The sequence below is a fragment of the Poecilia formosa genome, unplaced genomic scaffold (genome assembly GCF_000485575.1).
Source record: "Poecilia formosa unplaced genomic scaffold, Poecilia_formosa-5.1.2 Scaffold334, whole genome shotgun sequence".
NCBI lineage: Eukaryota > Metazoa > Chordata > Actinopteri > Cyprinodontiformes > Poeciliidae > Poecilia > Poecilia formosa.
The window spans coordinates 585335-607210 of NW_006800273.1; the positions used below are offsets into that span (position 1 = coordinate 585335).

Consider the following 21876-nt stretch of genomic DNA (forward strand, 5'->3'; position numbering starts at 1 on the left):
TTTGTTTTCCCTTTATGTGCCGAACGTTTACATTCCTCAATGATCTAACAGGAAAAAAAAAAAAGGAAAAAAAAAAAAGAAAGAAAAAACTCACCTAAATAAGTTTTACTTCATTTAAGATTCACTTCAAATTGTGCAAAGGACTGGACTGAAAATTAGAGATGCATTCTTTGGAGAAGATCTAAGTGCTCGGCCTTACCTTGAAGGGCTGAAAAGACCCCAGGTCCTGTTTGAACGTTTTTTTCTGACAGCGGTGGCTGCGAGAAAGCCCAGCTCAACTTTTACCTCTAAATGACGACAAACAAATCTACCAAACAGCCTTGGGAAGCCCAATGCTGCCCCTCCGATCTCATTAGTCTCGGCTTTTATTTAAAGTCACCGTGTCTAAGCACTGAAAGGTAGGGAAGGAAGTTTTATTTTATTTAGGTTTTACCTCCTTTTTCTATTCGTATGCTGCGTTTGGAGTCAGTTTATGCAGCTAAGAGGCAGTAGAGACGCAGACTGGTCCTTAACCTGATCTCTGAGAGGAATGTGGAGTTCACCTGTTTATTTACATGTTTATTGTTTAACACTACGGTTCCTCATACTGGATGCCCTGTCCAAACAGAACCACACCTTGTCATACAGAAGGCCCAGACCTACGTCAGAATAATCTGCAAAGATCGCAGAACTTCTTGCAGAAGCAGGAAGCGACGGAAATACTTTTCAATAAAAGTGTTCAGATGCAGTTTGAGAGATAAATGTGGCTGATTTAAACTGACTTGTAATGTCTCTTTGGGATAACGGTAATACGTTCACGCTTGTGTGTCGGGGCCTAAAAGACCTGAAACCAGTACACACACACACACACTCGCAGCAAGCGTTTGGACGTCTCCTGCATACGTGAGTGTGTGTGTTTTGGGAGTGTAGGTGTGTTGCATGTCCACACGTGTGTGAGCTCTCACCCTTGTGGTCTTGATCTTGTTCCCAGACGAGCACATCCATCCAGAGTTGTCAGGCAGAGTCTTGCACTCTTCTCCCTCCAGACATGGTTCCATCTCACACCACCACTTCCCAATTACAATGGACGCTGCAGAGGGAGAGCACAAACCCATAGGACAAAAAAAAAGAGTAAGTCTGGAACAAACATAGACACAAATGTACGAGGGATGGAGTGAAAGTGAACGATAACTATTTATTGCCTCTTTTTTTTAGGTAACTGTTAGGTTTGGTTAACATTTGTGATGTTCTTCTTTAGGACACCATTCAACCAAAGAAGAATAATTTCTGTCAATAACCACACAGCAAGGGCATTTAGTCATATTTTAAAAGTATTGGTATTTATTAATCTCATTGAGCAAACATTGGAGTTTATACTAAACCCAACAAACAGACAGTTTTGGGTATTTTAGACATCATTGAAAGTTATCATTACACCACTTATATGAACAGTTCCTTTATCATTACACCACTTATATGAACAGTTCCTTCAGCTCCTTGAACACATTTCTTACTTTGTGTTGCTCTGTCATATAAAACAAACACATTGGTCTTTACAGTCTACAGTAAAGACACTTCATGACTGTTATCATGAAGTGTCATTCGGTAAATGACACATTTAATGTAGGGTTTTTTTTAATATTTATTTTATTGAATTTTTTCCAAATTGACATACATACATTAACATAACATATCAAATTCCCACCCGCACCAAATCGGCACATCAGAAAACACTTACACAGCCAAGACAACATGATTAATACACCACGAATTGATCCAAATCATTCCACAAGCATACAAAAAACAAAATAAAGACAGTTACACAAGCTGCTAACATTGGCGGGTCTGTCATTAACAGTCTTTCATTGAAGGAATTTTAGTACAGGGCCCCATATTTTCTCAAACACATCGACTCTGTCTTCATCGCAATATCTCAGTCTTTCCAGACGCAGAGTATTTGCTAGTTCCTCCAACCACAGATCAAATGTGGGCACAGAGTCCTTTGTCCAACATCTGAAAATCAACCTTTTAGCAATTACCATACCAAACAAGCACTGGAGACCCTGATGATGGCAATAAGTGGTTCCCGGTCCCATTGTTTTCCAAAAGCCGTCGGGGAAAAAAAGTGAAACATTTTCTTCCAAAATGAGTGAAGCTGAGTTTTAATGGAACTTTGCATTAAATGTGTAATTATTTACTGAACAATACAAAATTTGCACTTTTAATGCAACTTTTAAAGCACCTTTGCATCAAAAGTCTCATTTACTGAATGACACTTCATGGCAACAGTCATAATCATTCATAAAACTCCTTCATGTTCATGACAGGTGTTATGTCATGACGGTCTCATGCCAGTCTGATGCATACCCCTTCACGTAAAGCGTTACCACAAAGGGTAGGAGATAGGAACCCTTCAACAAGTAGCTGCACTGATGCAAACTCTAAAACATTTCATGTACAACTTTAACTCACTACATCATGAGCGTCGCCACATGAGGGCTTTGCTCCGTCTCTAAATTATTATTTTCCTCTCCACTTTGGCCTCGGAGCTGCTGTAACCTTGCTGCCTGGGTAGTTTTGCTCTCCACAATAATGTCTTAAGCCAACAAAAAATAATTATTATTTTTGTTTTGATATAGCTCCATTGGAAGTAAGGGAGCAATCTCATTTTTAATCAAAACTAATTGCCTCTCATTAACGTCTACAAGATTCGCCCCAAAGCTGTCTGACAAAAACAAATATCTTTTTCCGTTTCTCATCAAACATCCCCCTCCTTTCCTGTTTTCCTTTCGAGTCTGGATGTGTGCTTCCACATTCATGTGTGTTCTCCTTGTTGAACATATATGCTCAACAGGTGGGCGTCTTTCACCGCATCGGAAAAATAAAGAAATAAAAACTTTGTGTGCGTTAGTCGGGATTTGTCTACAGTATTCAGTTATTGACTCTGTAGAGTCCTCTGGATTTAACGAACACAGCACTAAAAGGTTGAACAAAGTAAAACAGTTTAAGCTTTTACACTCAAAGCAACTCACACACGCATTAATGCCACTTAAATTCCACATTTCATCGTGAAAACTACAATAAATTCAATTTGGGTTTCTTTGGAACAGATCAGCTATTCTTGTGAAATGGCAGCTGGAAGCATTTTGGGGTACATTGCTACAGTTTTTTGAGAGTTTTTTTTTTATTTGTAACATTTTGAAAGTTCGGGATCACTTCCTATCCACTCAGCGGTTGAGAGGAACTTACACAGGCCACACACACAAATGAAGTCCCAATAAAAAACATTTAATTTTGTGCTTGTAATGTAGCAAAATCTGAAAACGTTTAAGAATACTTTTGCAAAGCCGTGTAGTGAAGTTGATTTCTTTCAGATAGTCATTTGAACTTTTGGGATTTTTCTGCACATTTTTTATTTATTTATTTTTTTTTAATCAAAATGTCCTACAGTGAGAATTTCTTTCAGAAATAAATCACAGTGGAAATTCAAAAGCCAGCTTCTTATTATTTTATTACCCACGTTTGAAGTAGTTTGTTTTTCCGCTCTCCTCCACTTCAGTTGTCTGACGGCAGACGTAAGGAGTTCAAAGCCTGTAGTGGTTCGTGATTCCACTCTTCCTCCACAGCCGAATCCTCACCGAGACGTTTGTTTACTTCTCACGCTGAATGTTGCCGCCAACATTCAGAATGAACTGCTCTTCTTTTATCATTCTGACAAAAAAAAACAAACAAAAAAAAAAACCCCAACGAGGCGAAGGTCAAACTGCAATGTGCCTGGAAGAAGTTAGACAACTGTAGTTGTCATTTGAATCTTTTTACTAAAATATTCAATTGCCCTCCAGCGTGTGTTGCCACGGTTACAGACGAACCATTAGTGGATTATGAGCAACATGAAGTAAAAATGTGTGCAGAAATAATAAGTCATTTCCGGATAGTGCCATGCTACAATTTACACACTACAACCACAAAATCTAAAGCAACTCAATATGATGATGTTTCAAAACGTTCTTGCTTTTAAAAGAACAAATCCAAAGTTCAAAACTCACAACATGAAGCTAATTAGCAACAAAGGCAGCCAACAAGCTGATAAACATGAAAACCAAGAAAATTCTGATGTTACCAGCTCAAAAAGTCGTCATAAAATCAATTTACGAAACTTCCCGTGTACACAACGGGCGCTTGACGAACAAAAGACGTAAACCACGCCTGCCAGTGTGTTTTTAATTTCTTAAATTAAGCTACTGAAATAATTTAAACAATTCTAAATCTAAAAATTAACTACAAATTTTGGTTCTAAACTAAGTATATTTTAACTTCCCTAAGAAAACTAAATTTATAGAGCATGTGATTTACAAAAATTCATCATAACAAAGTTTATTCACACGTGATTTTAATTTAATTTATTTGGTGGGGAAAAAAAACACAATTGCGAAATTTTGTTTTTTCGCCTTTAGTAGAATATAGTCAAAGTTTGGTCACAATTGTAATGCAAACGCAGCTGGTGTGATTAACTTTACGCAGTATTTGTAGAGCAAATCTGACCTGACGCTGCATGGTAACCTGACCCACCAGGACAGGACACACACACACAAATCCACCCAGGAAAACTTTGCAACACTTTTTTAACGACACTCTGTTTCCAAGAGGGAACAATGTAACTTTTTGCTTATCGCTGCTCCAGGTGCAGGACACCCGACTCTCACCTTGACGGCTGGGGAAGTGACCACTCAACCCCAGACGGTGGTTTTATTTTACTACTCGCCGCCCGTCGATGCCATCCCGAAGGGAAACCCGCGTATAGAAAAGTCGACGAACTGATACCGAGCTTACATCAGCAAGCTTCACTCTTCCTCTGCGAGGAGGCTGGACGGACCTCGATGTCGTTCTTCTTATTTTTTGACTGACAAAGATCTGTTTACTTTAGTTTGATTTAACGCGTCGATGCTATTTAACAAGAAATCCTTAAGTTCCTTTACAGCGGCTTCGGCAAACTGTCACAGATGACAGATGCGGATGAATTAATCAGCAAAAAAAAAATAAAAAGACAGTGGAAGTGTGGCTCCTTGTTATGTCGGCCATGAAGCAGGTTGGACTTTTTAAGCTCTGATAGACAAACAGGCGAGGGGTGGGGACTTGAATTGATTGGAAAACATGAATAGATGGACCTTTTTACAAGTGCATCTGTCAGTTCTCCGGCGGGGAGGTTCAGTGATGGATTGAACTCGCTGACACATACCTGCCAGGTAGCAGAACGTCTGAGCGCCTTGACGAATGAGATGGAGAATTGATCTGCGTCTGTGTCAAAATGTGAAAACGTGTCTGCGGCCTTAATGAACGCTTAATGTTTTTTAACTGGGAGAGGCCAGGATGGGCGCCAAGCCGACTTTAGATTCAAATAGGGATGAAAATGGGAGCTCTCCCATCGCTGTTGCTTTCTTTTTTTGTTCCTCGTCGATGCCATCCCGAAGGGAAACCCGCGTATAGAGAAGTCGACGAACTGATACCGAGCGTATTTCGTCAACCCACGATGACTGACTTAAGTAGGGAAAATATATCCATTAAAATGAGACAAAAGTATGGGAGCAAAAATTCAACTAAAAAAAAAAAAAAAGAAAGAAAAGAAAAGCAGTGAAGCAGTGAGAGAGGTCAGAGGAGTATGGAGAAAATGAAGCCAGCGTATAATTACTGGAGAACTGAGACTTGTCCCCCTGAACCCGAGGTCAGAATTAGAGAGTCATTATTCAACATTAATCTTAGCAAGTCCGGAAAAGGAGAGTGCCAAGTTTTGATTAGCTATTCAGAAAATATTGTTTGGCTTCATAATCACTCCAGCCTTTCTGAATGACTGAATTTATAATGACCGCACCGCAGCACCTCCAGACTTGAAGAACAGCCACTTCTGTGCTTTCCTTCTCCCCCACTCTGATTATGAAATTCAAATTAAATCCTAAATTGACAAAGAGTAGTCGTATTATGTGACTCTTTCCTCGTTTCATGACATCGCCACCATAAGCGTCAGTCAGTGGATTTAGTGGACTCTTGTGTGATCTGCAAGCAGTGGGGAACAAAGAAGTGGAGGGAAAAAAACGATACACGGATTTCAATTTATTTTTCTAAACCAACGAGAATCTGAAAAGTGTGGCATCCATTTGCTTTTAGCCTGTCTGGCTCGATGCATTGCATTACATCTGGACGTGTTCTGGGGTGTATCTTTACCATCCTTGCAGACTGACGTGTTTTCAAACACTTCCTGCATAATAGATCATGTAGACTGGCCAGAGCGAACGTGTGAATATCAATTTTCAAGTCTCGCCAAAGACTCTCGGTTCCGGAGAGATTTTGTGTGTACAACTGAGTATGCTTTGACGTACACAAGCGGTGTTCAAAGGCACGTCTCAAGGGCCGTGTGTGAGTCCTGCACGACTCACTGGCTCAGCAAAGGAATGCAGTGAATTTAACTTTTTGTTTTCGACCTGTGTTTTCCTCCACCCAGCCTCCTATTACCCTTGCAGCAGATTGTTGCCACTCCCACGTTGTGAGACAGTTTTACTTGTGTTAAATGAACCTCTGGTCAATACTTTTTGCAACCCACCCATGTTTTAAATTTTCATTCTTCCACTTATTTTTCTTTTTCAGATGATGGACTCGCTACATGTCACATCCGACTTATTTGGACACTCAAAGGCGCTTTACAGTGAAATCATTCGTTGTCGTTTTAGTGAACATACTCACACACTGATTATGGCAAGCTACTGGATTGTAGCCACAGCTTCCCTGGGGCAGCGTGACTAAAGCAAGGCAGACATCGTGCTATCGGCCCTTCTGACCACCACCAGCAGGCAAAGCAGGTTAGGTTTCCTACCCAAGGACACAACGACAGAGGTGGATGTTGCTCAAACCGGCAACCCACCGATCACAGGATGAAATCCTACCACCGTCGCCACCATCGACCAACATTGACTAACATCGACCAACATGTGGATAAATACAGAATTAGCTTCCTATTTCCATCCACTTTAGTCACTCTACTATAGAGACAAGGGGTCAGATTACGAAATTACACCCTTGCCTTATATATCAGTACTTTCAAGCTCCAGCGCTTGACGGCCAGAGTACTGTAACTTTTTTATGAGTCCTTTGTCCTAATTAAATGGCTAAACTGCCTCTCTTACCTAGCATACAGTCACGTTCTACAGAGCCGTGCTAATGAGCTAATATTGGAGTCAGGTGTGCTGAAGAAGTTACAGGAGACTGGCAGCTGAGGACTGGAGTTTGACACCCCTGACTTGTACCATTCTCAAACTTTAACAAACCAATCACAGCTCTGTTTTATCTCTTGAACAGATCCCAAAGATAGAAACTAATTACAATACCTGTGTTACCTTTTATATCACAAAGATAACGGCTCTTGCACTTTGCGCATATCCTTCCCGTCAGTCCCAGAAAGATTTTCGACCCGGGGCGAGAGTTGCTGCGGCATAAAGGTGAGCTAATGAGATCCCTCCCCCTGAAGCCCTCTGGATATCTCTCAAATGTAGCATCAAAACCTGTCACGCGCTGCTATGTACGCCTGCAGTCGAACAGAAGGGTTCATTACCCTTCAGTGATCAACAGTGAGCGGGCATCTGCGTGTGTCTCCCACTGAAAGCCTTTGCTAATGCAGCAGCTTCACGACAACACAAAGCGTCGGTGCGTGTTAAAGCATCGGCCTGTCTGTGTCGAGACAATAACTGGATATGCAAGTATGTGTGTGTTATGCCCATGCGCTGGCTTGTGGTTTGGATGTCTGCTACAGAGGGATAAAGGCAATGGTGCAGTGATGAGCGCCTAATCCAAGCGGCTGTTATTGGTCCGGCGAGGCAGGAGAGATGTAAGCGTTTCGCTTCTTGAAAGGGATCTACTTCACTTGGAGTTCTGCTGGCCCTGACAGAACTGGGACATCATTTTCCTTGTCAAAGCTGATAATCAATTCACCTTCTAAGGGCGCTCTGACAGCAGACCCCCCGCCGAGGTTGATGCCTCTGTGTAAGCTGTCGTCACATCCCCGTATATTAATATCGGGCCAAACAGTTACAAACAGCGGGCGGTGAGAATCCCATGTGGGCCATCGCCGCACGTCAGTAAACACTCGACAATGAGTCTGATCTCCTAGGTGCTTTGATGTTGAAGTTTGATGCTAATGACCGGTAATGGAGATCATTGGAAAAAAAAAAAAGTCTCTTTCTGAAATGTTTCTTAAAGATGAAGGAGCGTTCATTGCGCCATGCTTCAAACGTCGTCCGAGCGACCTCTGGAGATCGGCGTGTGATTTGTTACGTCAGCGCGCCGGCTATTTATATAGAATGTTTTGTCTAATAGATATGTAACCTGTGCGTGATACAGAGGCAGCAGGTGTCCTCCGGGGAGTGGGAGGAGATGAGCTGGGCCACGGCGTCGTTCCTCATCTCAATGGAACATTAATAATACCAGGACCTGGGGAGAGAGCTCCATCTGGGCCAGGCTGGTGCAGTGCTGTGGGGACAGACCACTGGCTCCTGTGATCTGTAATCCCTCACAGACTGCAGCCTCAGCCCATGGGGCTCCACTGACACAGAAAAAGACAACAACTTTCAGCTGGAGCTTTTCTACATAATAGAAAAAAACAAACAAACAAAATGTTAGCCAATGAAAATCTGACAATCGGGGCTTCATTTACTCCTATGTCGGTAGCTGCGTTTTCGTTCACCGTATTTATTGCGCAAATAGGAATTACAAAAATAAATTTGCTTACTGACTTAAATGGCACTTTTGAAAATACTCAAGTTTTGCGCTTGGATGAGTTGCGTCAAAATTAGTGCATTAAATGCTAAACTTCGACAGGAGAAACTTTTTTTTTTGCATCACACCAGTCATGTGATCAACAGCCGGATGTTACTACTGGTGGAAAACACAAAGAAGGCGACAGGAAGTGGCAGGAGGATGAGGGCGCAGCGCTTTTTCTAATGACTTATCATGTGAACAAACTTATTCATGTCTGATTTGAATTGCTTTTCTTAAATAATGGAAACACCACCATTGAGAATTTTTTTTTTCGACATTAGTGGAATGTCAACAAAGTTTTGCACACATTTGTTTCATTTCATTCCCTTTTGTTCAGAGCAATAGGTACAAGCATGAATTTATTACTAGTGCCATTTCCCTCCTTCATTTGTTAGTCCTATAGTTGATGGAAACGGTTTGTTTTTTTAACCACTGAGTTAATTTAAATGGTATGTTGTCCCTTTCAAATTTGAAATTTCACATCATTATTGGTTTATTTAATGTTTACCTTTTTAGTCCTACTGGCACTTTTATGTTTTTGATTGACACGTTTTGTGTTTTTAACCTCTACTGGTTAAAAACAATGACCTCTAGTTATATATTAAATGTTGGTGTATTGTTTTTATTGTGACTTTCTGTAAAATTAATTACCCTTTGGGACATGGATAGAGATCTGAACCTGAATGACAGCATTCCCTCGGCGGTCACCTAATTAGTAAAGAGAGTGAAAGGAGATAAAATTACATGCATAGTTTTATCTCAGTGCAAAGACAGCAGTTCTTTGAAAGCTGGGAGACAGAAGATAAAAGATAGAAGAAGAATAATGGAATAATGGAAGCATTATTCTGACAGCAGAAAGGTCAGGAATCAAGATGTTCAGAAGTTTAAAGCAGGTCAGGTCATGAAACCCGGGTTTGAACATCTCACAAATGCACAGAATCTAGAGGAGAATATTCTGGTTGGATTAAGAGCAAAAAACATTTACTTTTTGACCTGCATGAACCCTGAACACAAATGACTTAAGAGGAAAAGTTCACCTTCCAGGAGAGCAACTCAAATCACACAGCAAGCCGGAACAGAACAGATCCGTTCGAAGCATATTCATGTGCTATAATGGCCCAGTCAAAGTGCAAACCTAAAACCAATCTGAATAAGCTCGAGTTACTGTGTTACAACAACAGAAAAACTCTGGATGTGTGACGTTGGTGAAGACTTTCCCAAAAAAACATGCAGTTGTAATCACAGAGAAATGTAGCTCTGTGAAATATTGAGTCAAAAACATGTCAGATTTCAGATTTTTTCAGGAGGAAAAAAAATATAAAAAAAATATTTTTTCAATCGACTTAACATTTGAGCTACTTTCTGTTGGTTTACAACATAAAACTCTGAACAGTGGTGCAGTTCTTCTTAGCATTGTTGCTAAGACACTCTCCATCTTCAGTCAGAAGCTTCTACAAATTTGCTGTAATACAGACCACTACAGGACCGTCTGCAATAACTCTGAAGAATTTTCAATTAGTATGAGCTTCAACAACATTTAATTTCCCTTTGGGATCAATAAAACATTTTTTTTTTAATTGAGCTGAAATGAATTTGAATGATTGTTGGTCTTGCATGTCTCCGTCTCTCACAGCTCTAGTCTACTAATTCCTGGAGATTTGCTCCAGCCCTCTTTTAACCCTAAAAAATGGGTGGATAAAATAAAATAATGCATTAAAATTTGCATTTTCAACTGCGGTTATATGCTTAAGAAATATCAAAGAGTCTCATTGGTGATTGAAAACCAAGGAATCGAGGACATTTACCCAAACAGGGTCCAACTCGGAGAAGTAAAAATGATTAACAGCTCAACTTAGCATAACTCAGAGGGGGTAGTTGTGCTCAATAATGTAGCAGCACAGCTCAGTGACTTGTCATCTTTATTTTTATCACCTCGCCTTCTGAAAGTGCTTGTTGATCAATACACACAGCAAGACTTCGCTCCCTGGGTGAGCTTGAAGCAGAGAGGCATGAAATGTTCGCCGCAGCACCTAAACCTCCACCTCAAATCGTCTGATTTGCATACCTCTGCCGAGTCTCGTTGGGCGTCCTTATTTCAAGGCCAATAAAACAGCTATTTTCACCCGTAAGTTATTTGCGGTTAAAAAGGTTTTAGCTTTAGCGCTGCATCTGTCCAGACCGTGAGCAGCGAATTTACGTCCAAGACTGAATGCTTCAGAGTGCTGCAAGTTCTCTGAGATATTCATTGGTGCCTGGTGCTGTAATGCAAGGATTCAGGTGGCATAATTAACAAACAAACAGGTGAGTTAAATATTCTACAAACGGCAGCTGGACTGGAAAGGAGAAAAATCCACAAGGCCCAGAAACAAGAGACTACAGCGTTACGGCTCAATGCCAACTTTAAGAATCCACACAAATCTTTTACAAACCACCGTATAATAGCAAAGAAATGTTTGACAAGAAGTTGTGGTGACAGTATTGACTCCACTGTCTGCCAACGAGGTGAATACAGACTGTCTAAAGCAGGACTGACCCTCCATGATGGCGCAAACAGAACCAAGTGGATCCAAAATACCTGTGTCAGCCTTAGCTCAGCCTGTGATGAAATGATGTCTGAGAGAGACGATGTGGATAGAAGCAAAATGATAATAATAATGCTAATAATACTAATAATATTGGACAGTAACCAGCAATCTTCCTGATCCCAAGAGACATTTTGGTTGCTAAAAGAATTTGTCAAAACTGGCTCGACTCTAATTGAAAAAAACAAAAACAAACAAAAAAAAGTCTTAATTTTTGTCATCATATATTGTACTGAATTAGCTTTATTGTTTCATTTTCATTGAAATGTCACGTTATACACATTATAAGTCTAAGTTTACTCTGGAGCCATTTTTAGATTAACATGTTTCCATGTACATGTTTTATTCCTTTAATTCATTTTATATTTAGGTCATATGTGAATTACTTATAATATCACACTTGTGTATATATATATATATATATATATATATATATATATATATATATATATATATATATATATATATATATATATCTCACTTGTGGTCATATTTTTATTTGCTAATATTTGGATGGACTGGCTTATCAACAAATAAGCAATTTCCCCTCAGGGATCAATAAGGTATTTTCTGATTCTCTTATCTTTACAATAAGGGTGGCCAATATGGACTTAAAATTTTATCAGAGTATTTTGTGGTACTATTATGATAATGATAAATGTGACGATAAGAACCACTTATTGCTTATTTTTTAGGTAACTGTGTGGCTGTGACTGCATGACACGGCCATCACAAACATAGATGCTACCAATTTGAAATATGCATATTTAGGACACCAGTCACATAAATAAGTGTGATTACTATCACTAAACTTTATTTTTAATTTCTTTTATTTAACCAGGTAAACCCCGTTGAGATCCAGATCTCATTTCCAAGAGGGACCTGGGCAGAAATCTGCAACCTGGTTACAAAATAAAACTAAATGCATTTTAAAATGTATTGATATTTGTTGATAAAACAGTAAAACCCCCAATCTCAACGACGCTTATGGGAAGTTTCAAACATTCATTGGGATTCATTTGATTTATTGTGACGACAATAAATCAAAATTCTTATCCTGACAAGAAATTTACCATGACAAATGAAACAATCCAGTAAATGCCCAACGTTACTTTACCATATCAATTAACGCCGAATAAAAATGGTCTACTTGGTGAAACAATGGCTTTGCTTTTTAACCATCAAAGCACCAAAACAAATAAACGTATTCCTCCTGCAAATAGTCTAATTCTGTGCAAATCTGAAGAGATGCTGCATAAATCAGTCTATACTTTCTTTACATTTAAACATTCGTTCTTTGTGTGCGACTCCTGGTTTCGGTTGATAGGAGGTGCTGTGGGGGGGGGCGAGGAGCAACACATGGCTCTGGAGCCGCAGGTTGCCCACCTCTGCTACGAGAGCAGATCAGAGGCTCCTTGTACGCCTGGCGCTGACGAGTTGTTCTACCTCATTTTCTAGGATCCTTTGGAGTGTCAGCTGTGGCACCGCGCAGAGCGGCTCTGTCTGCCACGCACTCCGTAATGAAGACATTTTGATGTCTCTTCTTCGCAAGAGGGCACTTAGAGAGATAACTTTGATCTTTTTCTGGGGGTGAAGGTGAAAAGGCTCGAGACCAAGGAGCGATAAACGAGCTCCGCGGAGTAAAAGGGCATTAGATTTTTGTCACGGCAGACTTGTGACTTCCTGTCAGATTTTCTTTTCCTTTAAAATCCCTCCCAACATCCCCGCCACGAAAAGCTGCCCCTTTTTCTGATTGTGTGTGTGTGTGTTTTGTTTTTCAGCTGAGGTAATCCAGGTGCATTAGCCCGAAGCTTTCCTGCCTGTTTATTAGTTATTCATTTCCATCAGTGTGAGTAGCCTAAAGCGATGTGATCTGCACCGTGCTCGGTGTTCAGCAGCTGAACTGGATCATCTTCTTCCCCTCATCGTGCCCAGAAGCACGGCGCCGCTTTTCACGGTCCACTGAATTTTCCCCATTACAAATATCAGCAGACAGGAGAAAAAAGAATGAAATAAAATCACGTTTGAATAATTTGTGGTTTAATAAAGGATCATTGAAAAAAAAAAAAAAAACGAGCTTAAAGCCAAAAAAGGCTAATTCCAACTTTTACTCTTGTGTGATTGCACTTTTGACGTGATTTTGGAAAGATTTTCTTTAACAACTTAAAATTAAAGCTGTCTTCTCCAAACTCCTTCGGCTCTTTACCAAACAAACTGTATATAAATCTTTCTTTGTGTTTTTTTTGGGGAGAGAAAGTTGGTTTTTCTATAAATATTGATGTGTGTGCACATCCACAACAGGTTGTGGAGGCTGTGGCAGAAGATCATGAAGAAAAAGAAGCTATTCCAGCTCTGACAACAGCTGCCCACACTGCAATGCAAACAGAGAAAAGGTAGGCGGCTGCCAACAAAAGTCTGACTAAAAATGGGAGAAAACAAAGAAAGCTTGTGTCTTTTGTGAAGAAGCTAAACAGGTTTTGTTGGGCGTTCACCGTTACAGGAAAAGGCCGGAATAGACCAAAATTAGAGTCTGAGCTTGATACTGTTACTCCAGATGTATCTTTTATTTTAAATCTGTTTTACGGGCTGAAACAGTGGACAGCGGTTTGGGATCCGCAGCCGCCTTTGAATAAGCTAAAACGCTTATATCTGCATAATAGTTCAAACATCACATAAACATTAAAGTGCATTAACAGGCACAGTGAAGTTAAGTGACGAACCTAACAAAATGTGGAAGAAAGTTGGGACTTTTGAATTACAAGGATGTTTTTAGTAGATGAGCTGCACAGCAGCTTACCGTATTGTCAGCTGATTATATATAAATCCGGATTTGTTAGGGCAACAGTCAGGGTTTTATTACTATTTCTAAAAAACTCACTGGAGAAAGAATGAAATAAAATAATTCAGTCCGCTGCACAACCTGCCTTAGAGATGTTTTGTCAAGACTCGGCAACTCGGTCACAGAGATGCTGCTGCTGTAGAAGATGGAAAAGTGCCGGATGGAAACGATGACAGGCTAAAGAGCTAACATTTGTCTTTGGTTTAAACAAATTCAACTTTTCCTCCGTTTCTCCCCAAGTGCTTAATGACACTCCAGGAAAAGTTATCAGTTGTTTTCACCCACCAGTGTAGTGTAAAAATATTTAAATAACTCATCACATTTACCATTGTTGTCTAAATGTTTTCAATGTTCAGCTCTCAGACAAACTAAACATCAACTCTCTGTTATGTAAAAAGGATGAAATTAGTCATTATTTTGACATAATGAACAAAATCTTTGAGTTTCAGTCGGCATATAAGGATTTTTGCGGACCTTATAATTTTTAGTGGTTTATGTAAATATCCTACAGAAATGTCTACACTTGCACCACTTTTAGAGGCCAGGCAATTTTGTTTTGTTGACGCACGGAGTAAAACATAAAGGTCTAATTTAATGGCGAAACACAACAGTATTCATCCACCTGGCAGGTTTTAACTCTCCTAAGCAATTCTGCTCAATTTTCATCTCCCTTCAGTCCTCTGACAGGGATTTCTCACATTGACATTGATTTCGTTTATTTATTCAACTGTTATTTAACCAGATAAAATCCCATTGAGATCATGACCCCTTTCAAAAAGGTGACCTGGATAAGAAAGGCAGCAGTATGCATCATAATAGACAAGACAAGTAGATATTGAAACTATATTAAATGGACACAATAAAGTTTAATAGCTGTGATAATAACTTAACAGTGGAAATTTAAGATTTGAAACACGGGCACAGTTGACAGGATGCACGTCACCTTTTTTAAATTTAACGGAAAGCGTTCAGCGAAACAAGTTCAGTTTTAGTTAAGCTTGCAAGGCGTTCTGAGCAAGCTTAGAAAGCTTCCTTTCCCTTTTCTGTTTGCGCGTAAGAAACACAGAAATTCAAAGTTTCCTTAGAGCGAATCAAATGGAGAAATCAGCGAACAGAAGGAGAAGTTGTGAACGAAAGTTGCGACTCTCTGCGATGTTTTAGATGTGTAATCTGCCTGTAGTTTCAGCAATGGCAGCGGAGGAAGTGAACAATGCCGGTCAGTCCTTGACGCCCACACTTCCAAATATTTAATTGACATTAACAGAGTTAAGTTGTTCGGCTTCAACACAGTCCTCACCTCCAGCTAGCCAAAGCCCAGATCTTCTGAATGGAGCAAAACGTAGAACAATGGGCTGGTTTCTACCAGCCACAACTTCTGTTCCGTATAGAGGATACTTTTATCCTTTTACGCATATTAACCCGTCTTTTACATGTATTAGGACAGATACTATAGACAGCTATCAAGCGTACAACACAGGACTTCAGGCATAAATTGTCAGTAGCAACGTCACACTAGAAGACATCAGATGTTCTCACCATCCACGCAGGAGGGTTTGTTGCGTGTCGTCCCGGCCACTTTCCCGGGCAAACAGGAGCATTTGACCGTCTGCGAACGCTCCTCGATGCGGTTCTTGTTGCAGCACCTGTGAGCGGCGATCACTTCGCAAGTTCCTCCCTCTGCAGAGATAAGCAAGTAAATGTGAGAGGAAAAAAAGAGAGCGATTCTTATTTACAATTTACCAACGCATTTCAAAAGCAGCTCCCCTAGACAGCAGCCATAACAGGGACGAGAGAGGAGCTTCGTAAAACTCAGCTACTACTCATTATATTATGTCAGCTTAACAGCAGTACAATCATCAGGCACTTACACTGTAAGCATGTGTAACAAATTGGCCCTCAAGGAATCTCAATTATGTCATCAAATTGCCTCTCATTCAGGGCTGGCTGTCCTCACTTCATACCAATCAGCTCATGATGACTCTTCGTGAAGAACATTGCACATTTACTAACGTGTCCATTTCTCTATTTTTAATCTGTCATCGATACGATCAAACATTTGGAGTCTAACACAAAGTATTCGCACCCCAACAACTCTGACGTGTTGCTTCGGTGAAACCTCGGCAGCTTCGCAATTTGGACTTTTTTCCTCAGGATTTCGACTTTTTTTTTTTTTTCTTTAAGTGTCAGAGTTGTTTGCGTTGTTTATGCACCATCAGGAATATCTGGCTTTAAAACTCAACTCTACCAAATACATTTGGGACCGGTTTTCAGTGTGGACAACGTGCAGGTTTACAAATCCAATAAACACTAAATACAATACATGTGATTTATTTTTATATGCTAACAAACTTAGAATCCAGAGAAACTCATATTAGTTTATCCAGAGAAACTATTATATTACCTTAGATCAACATTTAGGACCATCTACTTTATAGAATCAAACATGGAGAACCAACATCTAGTTTTATCAGATCATGAATCCAGAGAAACCCATACCAGTTTATAAACACTTATTCTTACTAAACATGTGGAACTAATATGTAGTTCTATGTATTTTTTCTCTTGCTTTTCTTCAGTTACTTTGTTTGTATTTTCTCTAACTCATGAATGCTTTGAATTGCCTTGTTGCTGAAAATGCGCTATATAAATAAAATGACCTTACCTAACAAGATGGCTGACATAAACACCTGAGAATGTTTGATCATTTACTTAGATTTTGACAGAGATTGGCACAGAATTACCATTCAGACTTTAAATTCAGAATTATGAAAAGAAGTCAGAATTATCTTTCTTTCTTTTTTTTTTTTTTTTACTTCAGTGGCCCCAGTCCTCTTCCGCACTAAATTACATGCTTCTTTGTTCGGGTCCGCATTATAAAGTTGCCGTACAATTCTTTGAAATTTGTGATTACCACCTCCGGACACCGCAAGCCACCAATTTGTCTCCGCATTGAGCACCACTTAGTCATTAAAACTTCGAAAGCCGACCCGCGCCCAGGCAACCTCATGGCTGCGCCGCACTAAAGCATCAACTCCGAAGCACGGCTGACGGTGAGAGCAAATGTTGCACAATCTGCCCCAGTTTGACAAAGGAGGATGTCAAAAAAATTCAGCCAACGCAGAAGGTGATATGCGCCAGCGGCACTAGCGGGTCAAAATAACAATAGGGAAGATTACCCCAGGGAGGGCGCCTGGGTGATGGAGCTGAGGGACACCCTGAAATGAGTGAGACAGGCCGAGAGAAAGAGCTAAAGGACAAGGTGTGTCTTCCTGCCAGGGACTGGCCATGCCGGTGAGTAATGAGGTAGCCACTGGAAGTGCCCTCTTCACACAATTATAACACATGGGGCTAATGCAGCCAGCAGAGCTGCAGGAGAAAGGCCCTTCATCACTGCTCTCCCCTCTCCTACCGGCCGCAGGAAAAACTCTTTATCTTCCCGTGACAGCCACAGCAACAGACGGCAGCATCCAGCAATTAAAACTGGAGCTCATCCCAGGACGAGGCATCAGATAGGAAAAGGAGAGTCTAATATATTCCACTCAATACACAGAGTAGAAAACAGAGAGAAAATAATTTGTGTAGTGCAATATATCAGTTGGCAATGTAGCATTTTAAAGAGGGTTTTCTGCTGCAAAAAGGGAAGAGGCATTTACTTCTGCTAGCATAAAAAAGAAAAAGAAACAGTTTGTTTCTCTCTGCCCAGGCAAGTTGAGCAAATATTTAAAATGACTTGGGTCATGAATTACGGAACTGAGCACCAGGCAGTCTGGACGAGTTTGGCAACAGTTTTCTTCTTCCATTTTCATCAATGTCTGTCTTGGCAAGACCAAAGTCCAAGTAGTTCCGGATTACAAGACAAACATTTGCAGTCCTGCCGGACCCAGCTGCCGCTCCGTATTAGGATCACTCCCTCTGCCTTCTCGTTAGATGTTTCTGGGCAGGAAGAAGCAGAACATGGGAAACGCACACAGGAATGTGCTTTCTGGCCTGCAGAACCCACAGATTTCTCTTAGACTTTCAATTAAAACTAGAAGCAGATGCTCTGCGGCAAACCTCAAGCGACTGCTATAATCAAACACGGTGAGAGAGATGTGGCTCTGGTGTGAAATCTGGAGAATTTGTGCCGGGAGAACATCTCCCACTGAACAGGACATTGTATGTTGTATCTATGTTATGTATTAATCACACCACAACTTGCTTCCAAAAATAGGTCTCTGATTTCGCTAATATAGGGATTGATTACATGATCTCAGTATAAGCGTTTCAGTCGATATTGATTATTACTGATTAGTTTTTTGTGACTGTTGACATGAACATTCCTGTTTATCCACAGTTTTCACTCCATGCCATTAATCTTCTATATTTAAGCAGCTATGAGCAAAGGTGACAATATAGTACTGGTTGTTGCCAGGTAAAACTGGCGTAGATTTCTCAGTGGACCGTCCATTACGCCAATCTCTTGGTCCACCCCAAAACCCAAATGGTGTCCAGCGTCGCTTCTTCTTCTCCTCCAGATCTCCTCTGAACTAAAACACGGGTTTTAATTTTGATTCAATGAAAATCTGAAAATACAGGAATACATCCGCTCTGTCGGATGGAGATCTGGTGACGGGGCGTTTTATCACACAAACATTTCATCGCACTGAACAAACCAAGTTTGAGATGATCTGAGCTTTATGAAGTTTTGTATTTTTTCCTTTCGGAAGTAGCTGTAAGAAGATGGATATGCCGTGGCTATAAAGCGATGGAAATGGTCAGCAAAGGCAGCACTTATAGTATTTTGCTACTTCTTGAAGGAAGTTTTTAAGAATCTTTTTTTTAACTATACAGTCTAACAACTTCCAATGTACAGACTTGTTTAATAAATTATCTTACTAAAAAGTTCATTTATATGATTAACCGAATGGATAAGGAGAGATGCTTTAAAGCCTTTTAATTATGATGGTCTTCCACTTGAAGCAAATGAAAGCAACATTTAAGATAATATTGAAATAGAACAAGTCAAACATGAGGACTTAATGAAAAGTATGTTTTCTATCTTGAAGGTTATCTTCTAATCTGATAAACGAATCATCAGAATATTTGCTGTAACTTGTTGAACATGATTCCTGTGAGTAAAGTTGGCTTTTTCTTTTTTAAATCAGGTTTGCATCGTTTAAGAATATTGTATAATTGTAATGTCATTGGTAAATACCTGCCTGCCAGAATCAGCTGCAGTAAATCCACATTGTGCTAATTTCTCTCAGGCCCAGCTGTGCTTCCAACACCCTTAGCAACCTTTAGCATTTATAAACCCCGTCAGGTGTGGACATCTGCTGCAGCGTGACTCAGACCCGACAGCTCAATATTACAATGGCCATTCAGAAGGTGAACTCTTATGATGGCAGCAGCAATTTCCGCTTCTTATATATTGACTCTATTGCATGAACACAGTTTGTAGATTGCGACGTGCATATTGAGCTCCCGCGTTGTGGGTAATGTTCTGCCACGTTTTATTGAGGGAGGGGGAATCAATACCAAACCATATTAATAACCCACGTCATAAACATCTTTTGTCTGCCAGCTCCTTTTGCGCTGTAAAAACAGCCGACTGCTAAACACAACTTAACGTGACGGGAGTGGGTTTACAGCAAACTGATTTGATGTAGTTAACCAAATAAACACGGATTAGGTGTGTTCAAGACCTGAGAATGTGATTAATGTAGATGCAACAAACCACCTAAATTACAGACTTAATGAATAGTCCGAACACACAGAAACACACACATGCGCACGCACACTCACGCCAACAAGCCAACATGTCAGTGTGTGTATATATCAGCGGTGTAAGATCCAGCCAGGTGGACATTAGGTGTGAACCATCTGGTATGTGAAGCAGAGTGCAGTGTAAATTGTTCCATGATTACTTTAGTGGGTCTGTCACAAGAGGCACTTAAACAACAAATGGCCACTTGAACTACACTTAATCCCACTCAGGATCCTGGGAGCCCAGAGTGAGGTAAATTACCTTCTGATTTGTGCGTCTCAATGTGTATGTTACGTGTACTTAAGCGTGCGACGCCACGCGATACAGATGTGTTTGGTCTCCTCCCCCCAAAAAATGCATTAGCAATCGTGTGGTGCGTTCCAGTGCAGTACAAGAACAAGTGGAGATATGACCGCATTCCTAATGGATGTAGTGCCTGGAACTTGTCAGGCGGCTAAGGGGGTTAAACTAACTTGCTAAGATGGAGTGGGTGGCTGTGCACTCTAGCCTTTGGTGAGGGAAGGTGAAGGGCATCGATGGGACCATCGGCTGGTCATTTTTCTCCCCACGTCCTGCAGTGACAGCAGTCATTAAACGACTGGATGCGGTGATTACGTTTAAGGAAATCAATGCTTCATTGTTTTCAGCTTAGCCCAATGGCCAATTACGAGGCGGTAATGAGGAAGGTTGTAAAATGTGGAGATAAATATAGGAAGTAGGAGTGGGAGTTAGAAAAAAAAAAAAACAAGCTGCGCTTCATCATCAGATGATATTTGGAGACTGTGAGGATTTGGAATTGGGGGCATTTTAAAAATCCAAATTTGCATATACAATATATTCATTTTCCCTGAACTTTTTCCACATTATGACCACAGAGTTGAATGTGTTAGGATTAGGATTTTAGCACATAGATAGGAAAACAAAAGGACGAGTCTCTCTGGTTTTCACTTTTCTTTAAAACAAATGTAAATCTAAGTTGTGCAGCTCACTAGGGTTAATTTCCATTTCTTTTTCTCCATACAAAACGCCACATGCAGGATAAAATTAGCGTTAGATATTACAATGAGCACACCATCCTGATGGTGGAATATAGAGGTGGGAAATCCAGCTAATATTAGCTTTCAGAGTCACTGCATAGCAAGCAGAACGACAAAAAACACTACTACTAATTTTTGTGTTCATTTGATGGGAAACTTTTAAAATGACTTTTTTTTTTTTTTTTGCAGACTGATGAATTGAAATTATTTGTGAGACTGAAGTAAGCATAACATTGTGGATATTCTCAAAAATATTTTCCTGGAAAGACAAACACTTTTTTAAAATTAATTCTCAGTAGTATATGAACGACCGACTGTCAACACTCAAGTCTCAACAACAAAATCCATGACACAAGATACAGTAATATACCTGGAATGAGCTGCGCTGTCTTAGCAGCAGTAAAGTAATATAATTGTTTCTTTTAAATTCTCTTTTTGTTTTAAATCAGAGATTTAAAGTTAAAATCATGTTATTTGTTTTTACAGGGGGACTGCATAAAAATCCTATTCTGGCCAATTCCTACTAAAGGAATATGAACACTTTTGATAGTCACTATATCCCTCAAATCTAACATAGTATAAAATGATCCATCTCTGAATGACAGAACGCGGCACAGTGATTAATGTTTAGTGGGACGACTGATGAAGCCACCGATGATGTATATCTATTGTCATGTGAGGTGTTTATGCAGGAGGATTCTGTCAGTAATAACATTTTCTGTGGGCTTTTTACTGCTGGTTTTCAATTACCACATTTTGACCTGCAGGGGATTCAAAAGTTAAACGCACCGTGTTTTTTTCCCCCCCACTTCCGAGAAGAATAAATCCATTTCGCAGAAGAAGAAGTAAAAAACGAAGCGTAAACAGTCTCCCAGCACACTTTCTGCACAACCA

The 21876-nt window shown here is 40.2% G+C and overlaps 1 protein-coding gene across 4 annotated transcripts in view; it reads right to left on the reverse strand.

The window, feature by feature from the left end:
- The window catches only part of tafa1b (TAFA chemokine like family member 1b), a 49862-nt gene that overhangs the window by 13107 nt on the left and 14879 nt on the right, over positions 1–21876 (reverse strand). For all 4 annotated transcript variants that reach the window (XM_016661526.1, XM_016661524.1, XM_016661523.1 and 1 more), the window contains exons 2-3: positions 15736–15876; positions 945–1069 (exon numbers count right to left, since the gene is read on the reverse strand). In XM_016661526.1, coding sequence (XP_016517012.1) covers positions 945–1069; positions 15736–15876 — 266 coding nt within the window. The remainder of the gene's footprint in view (positions 1–944; positions 1070–15735; positions 15877–21876) is intronic.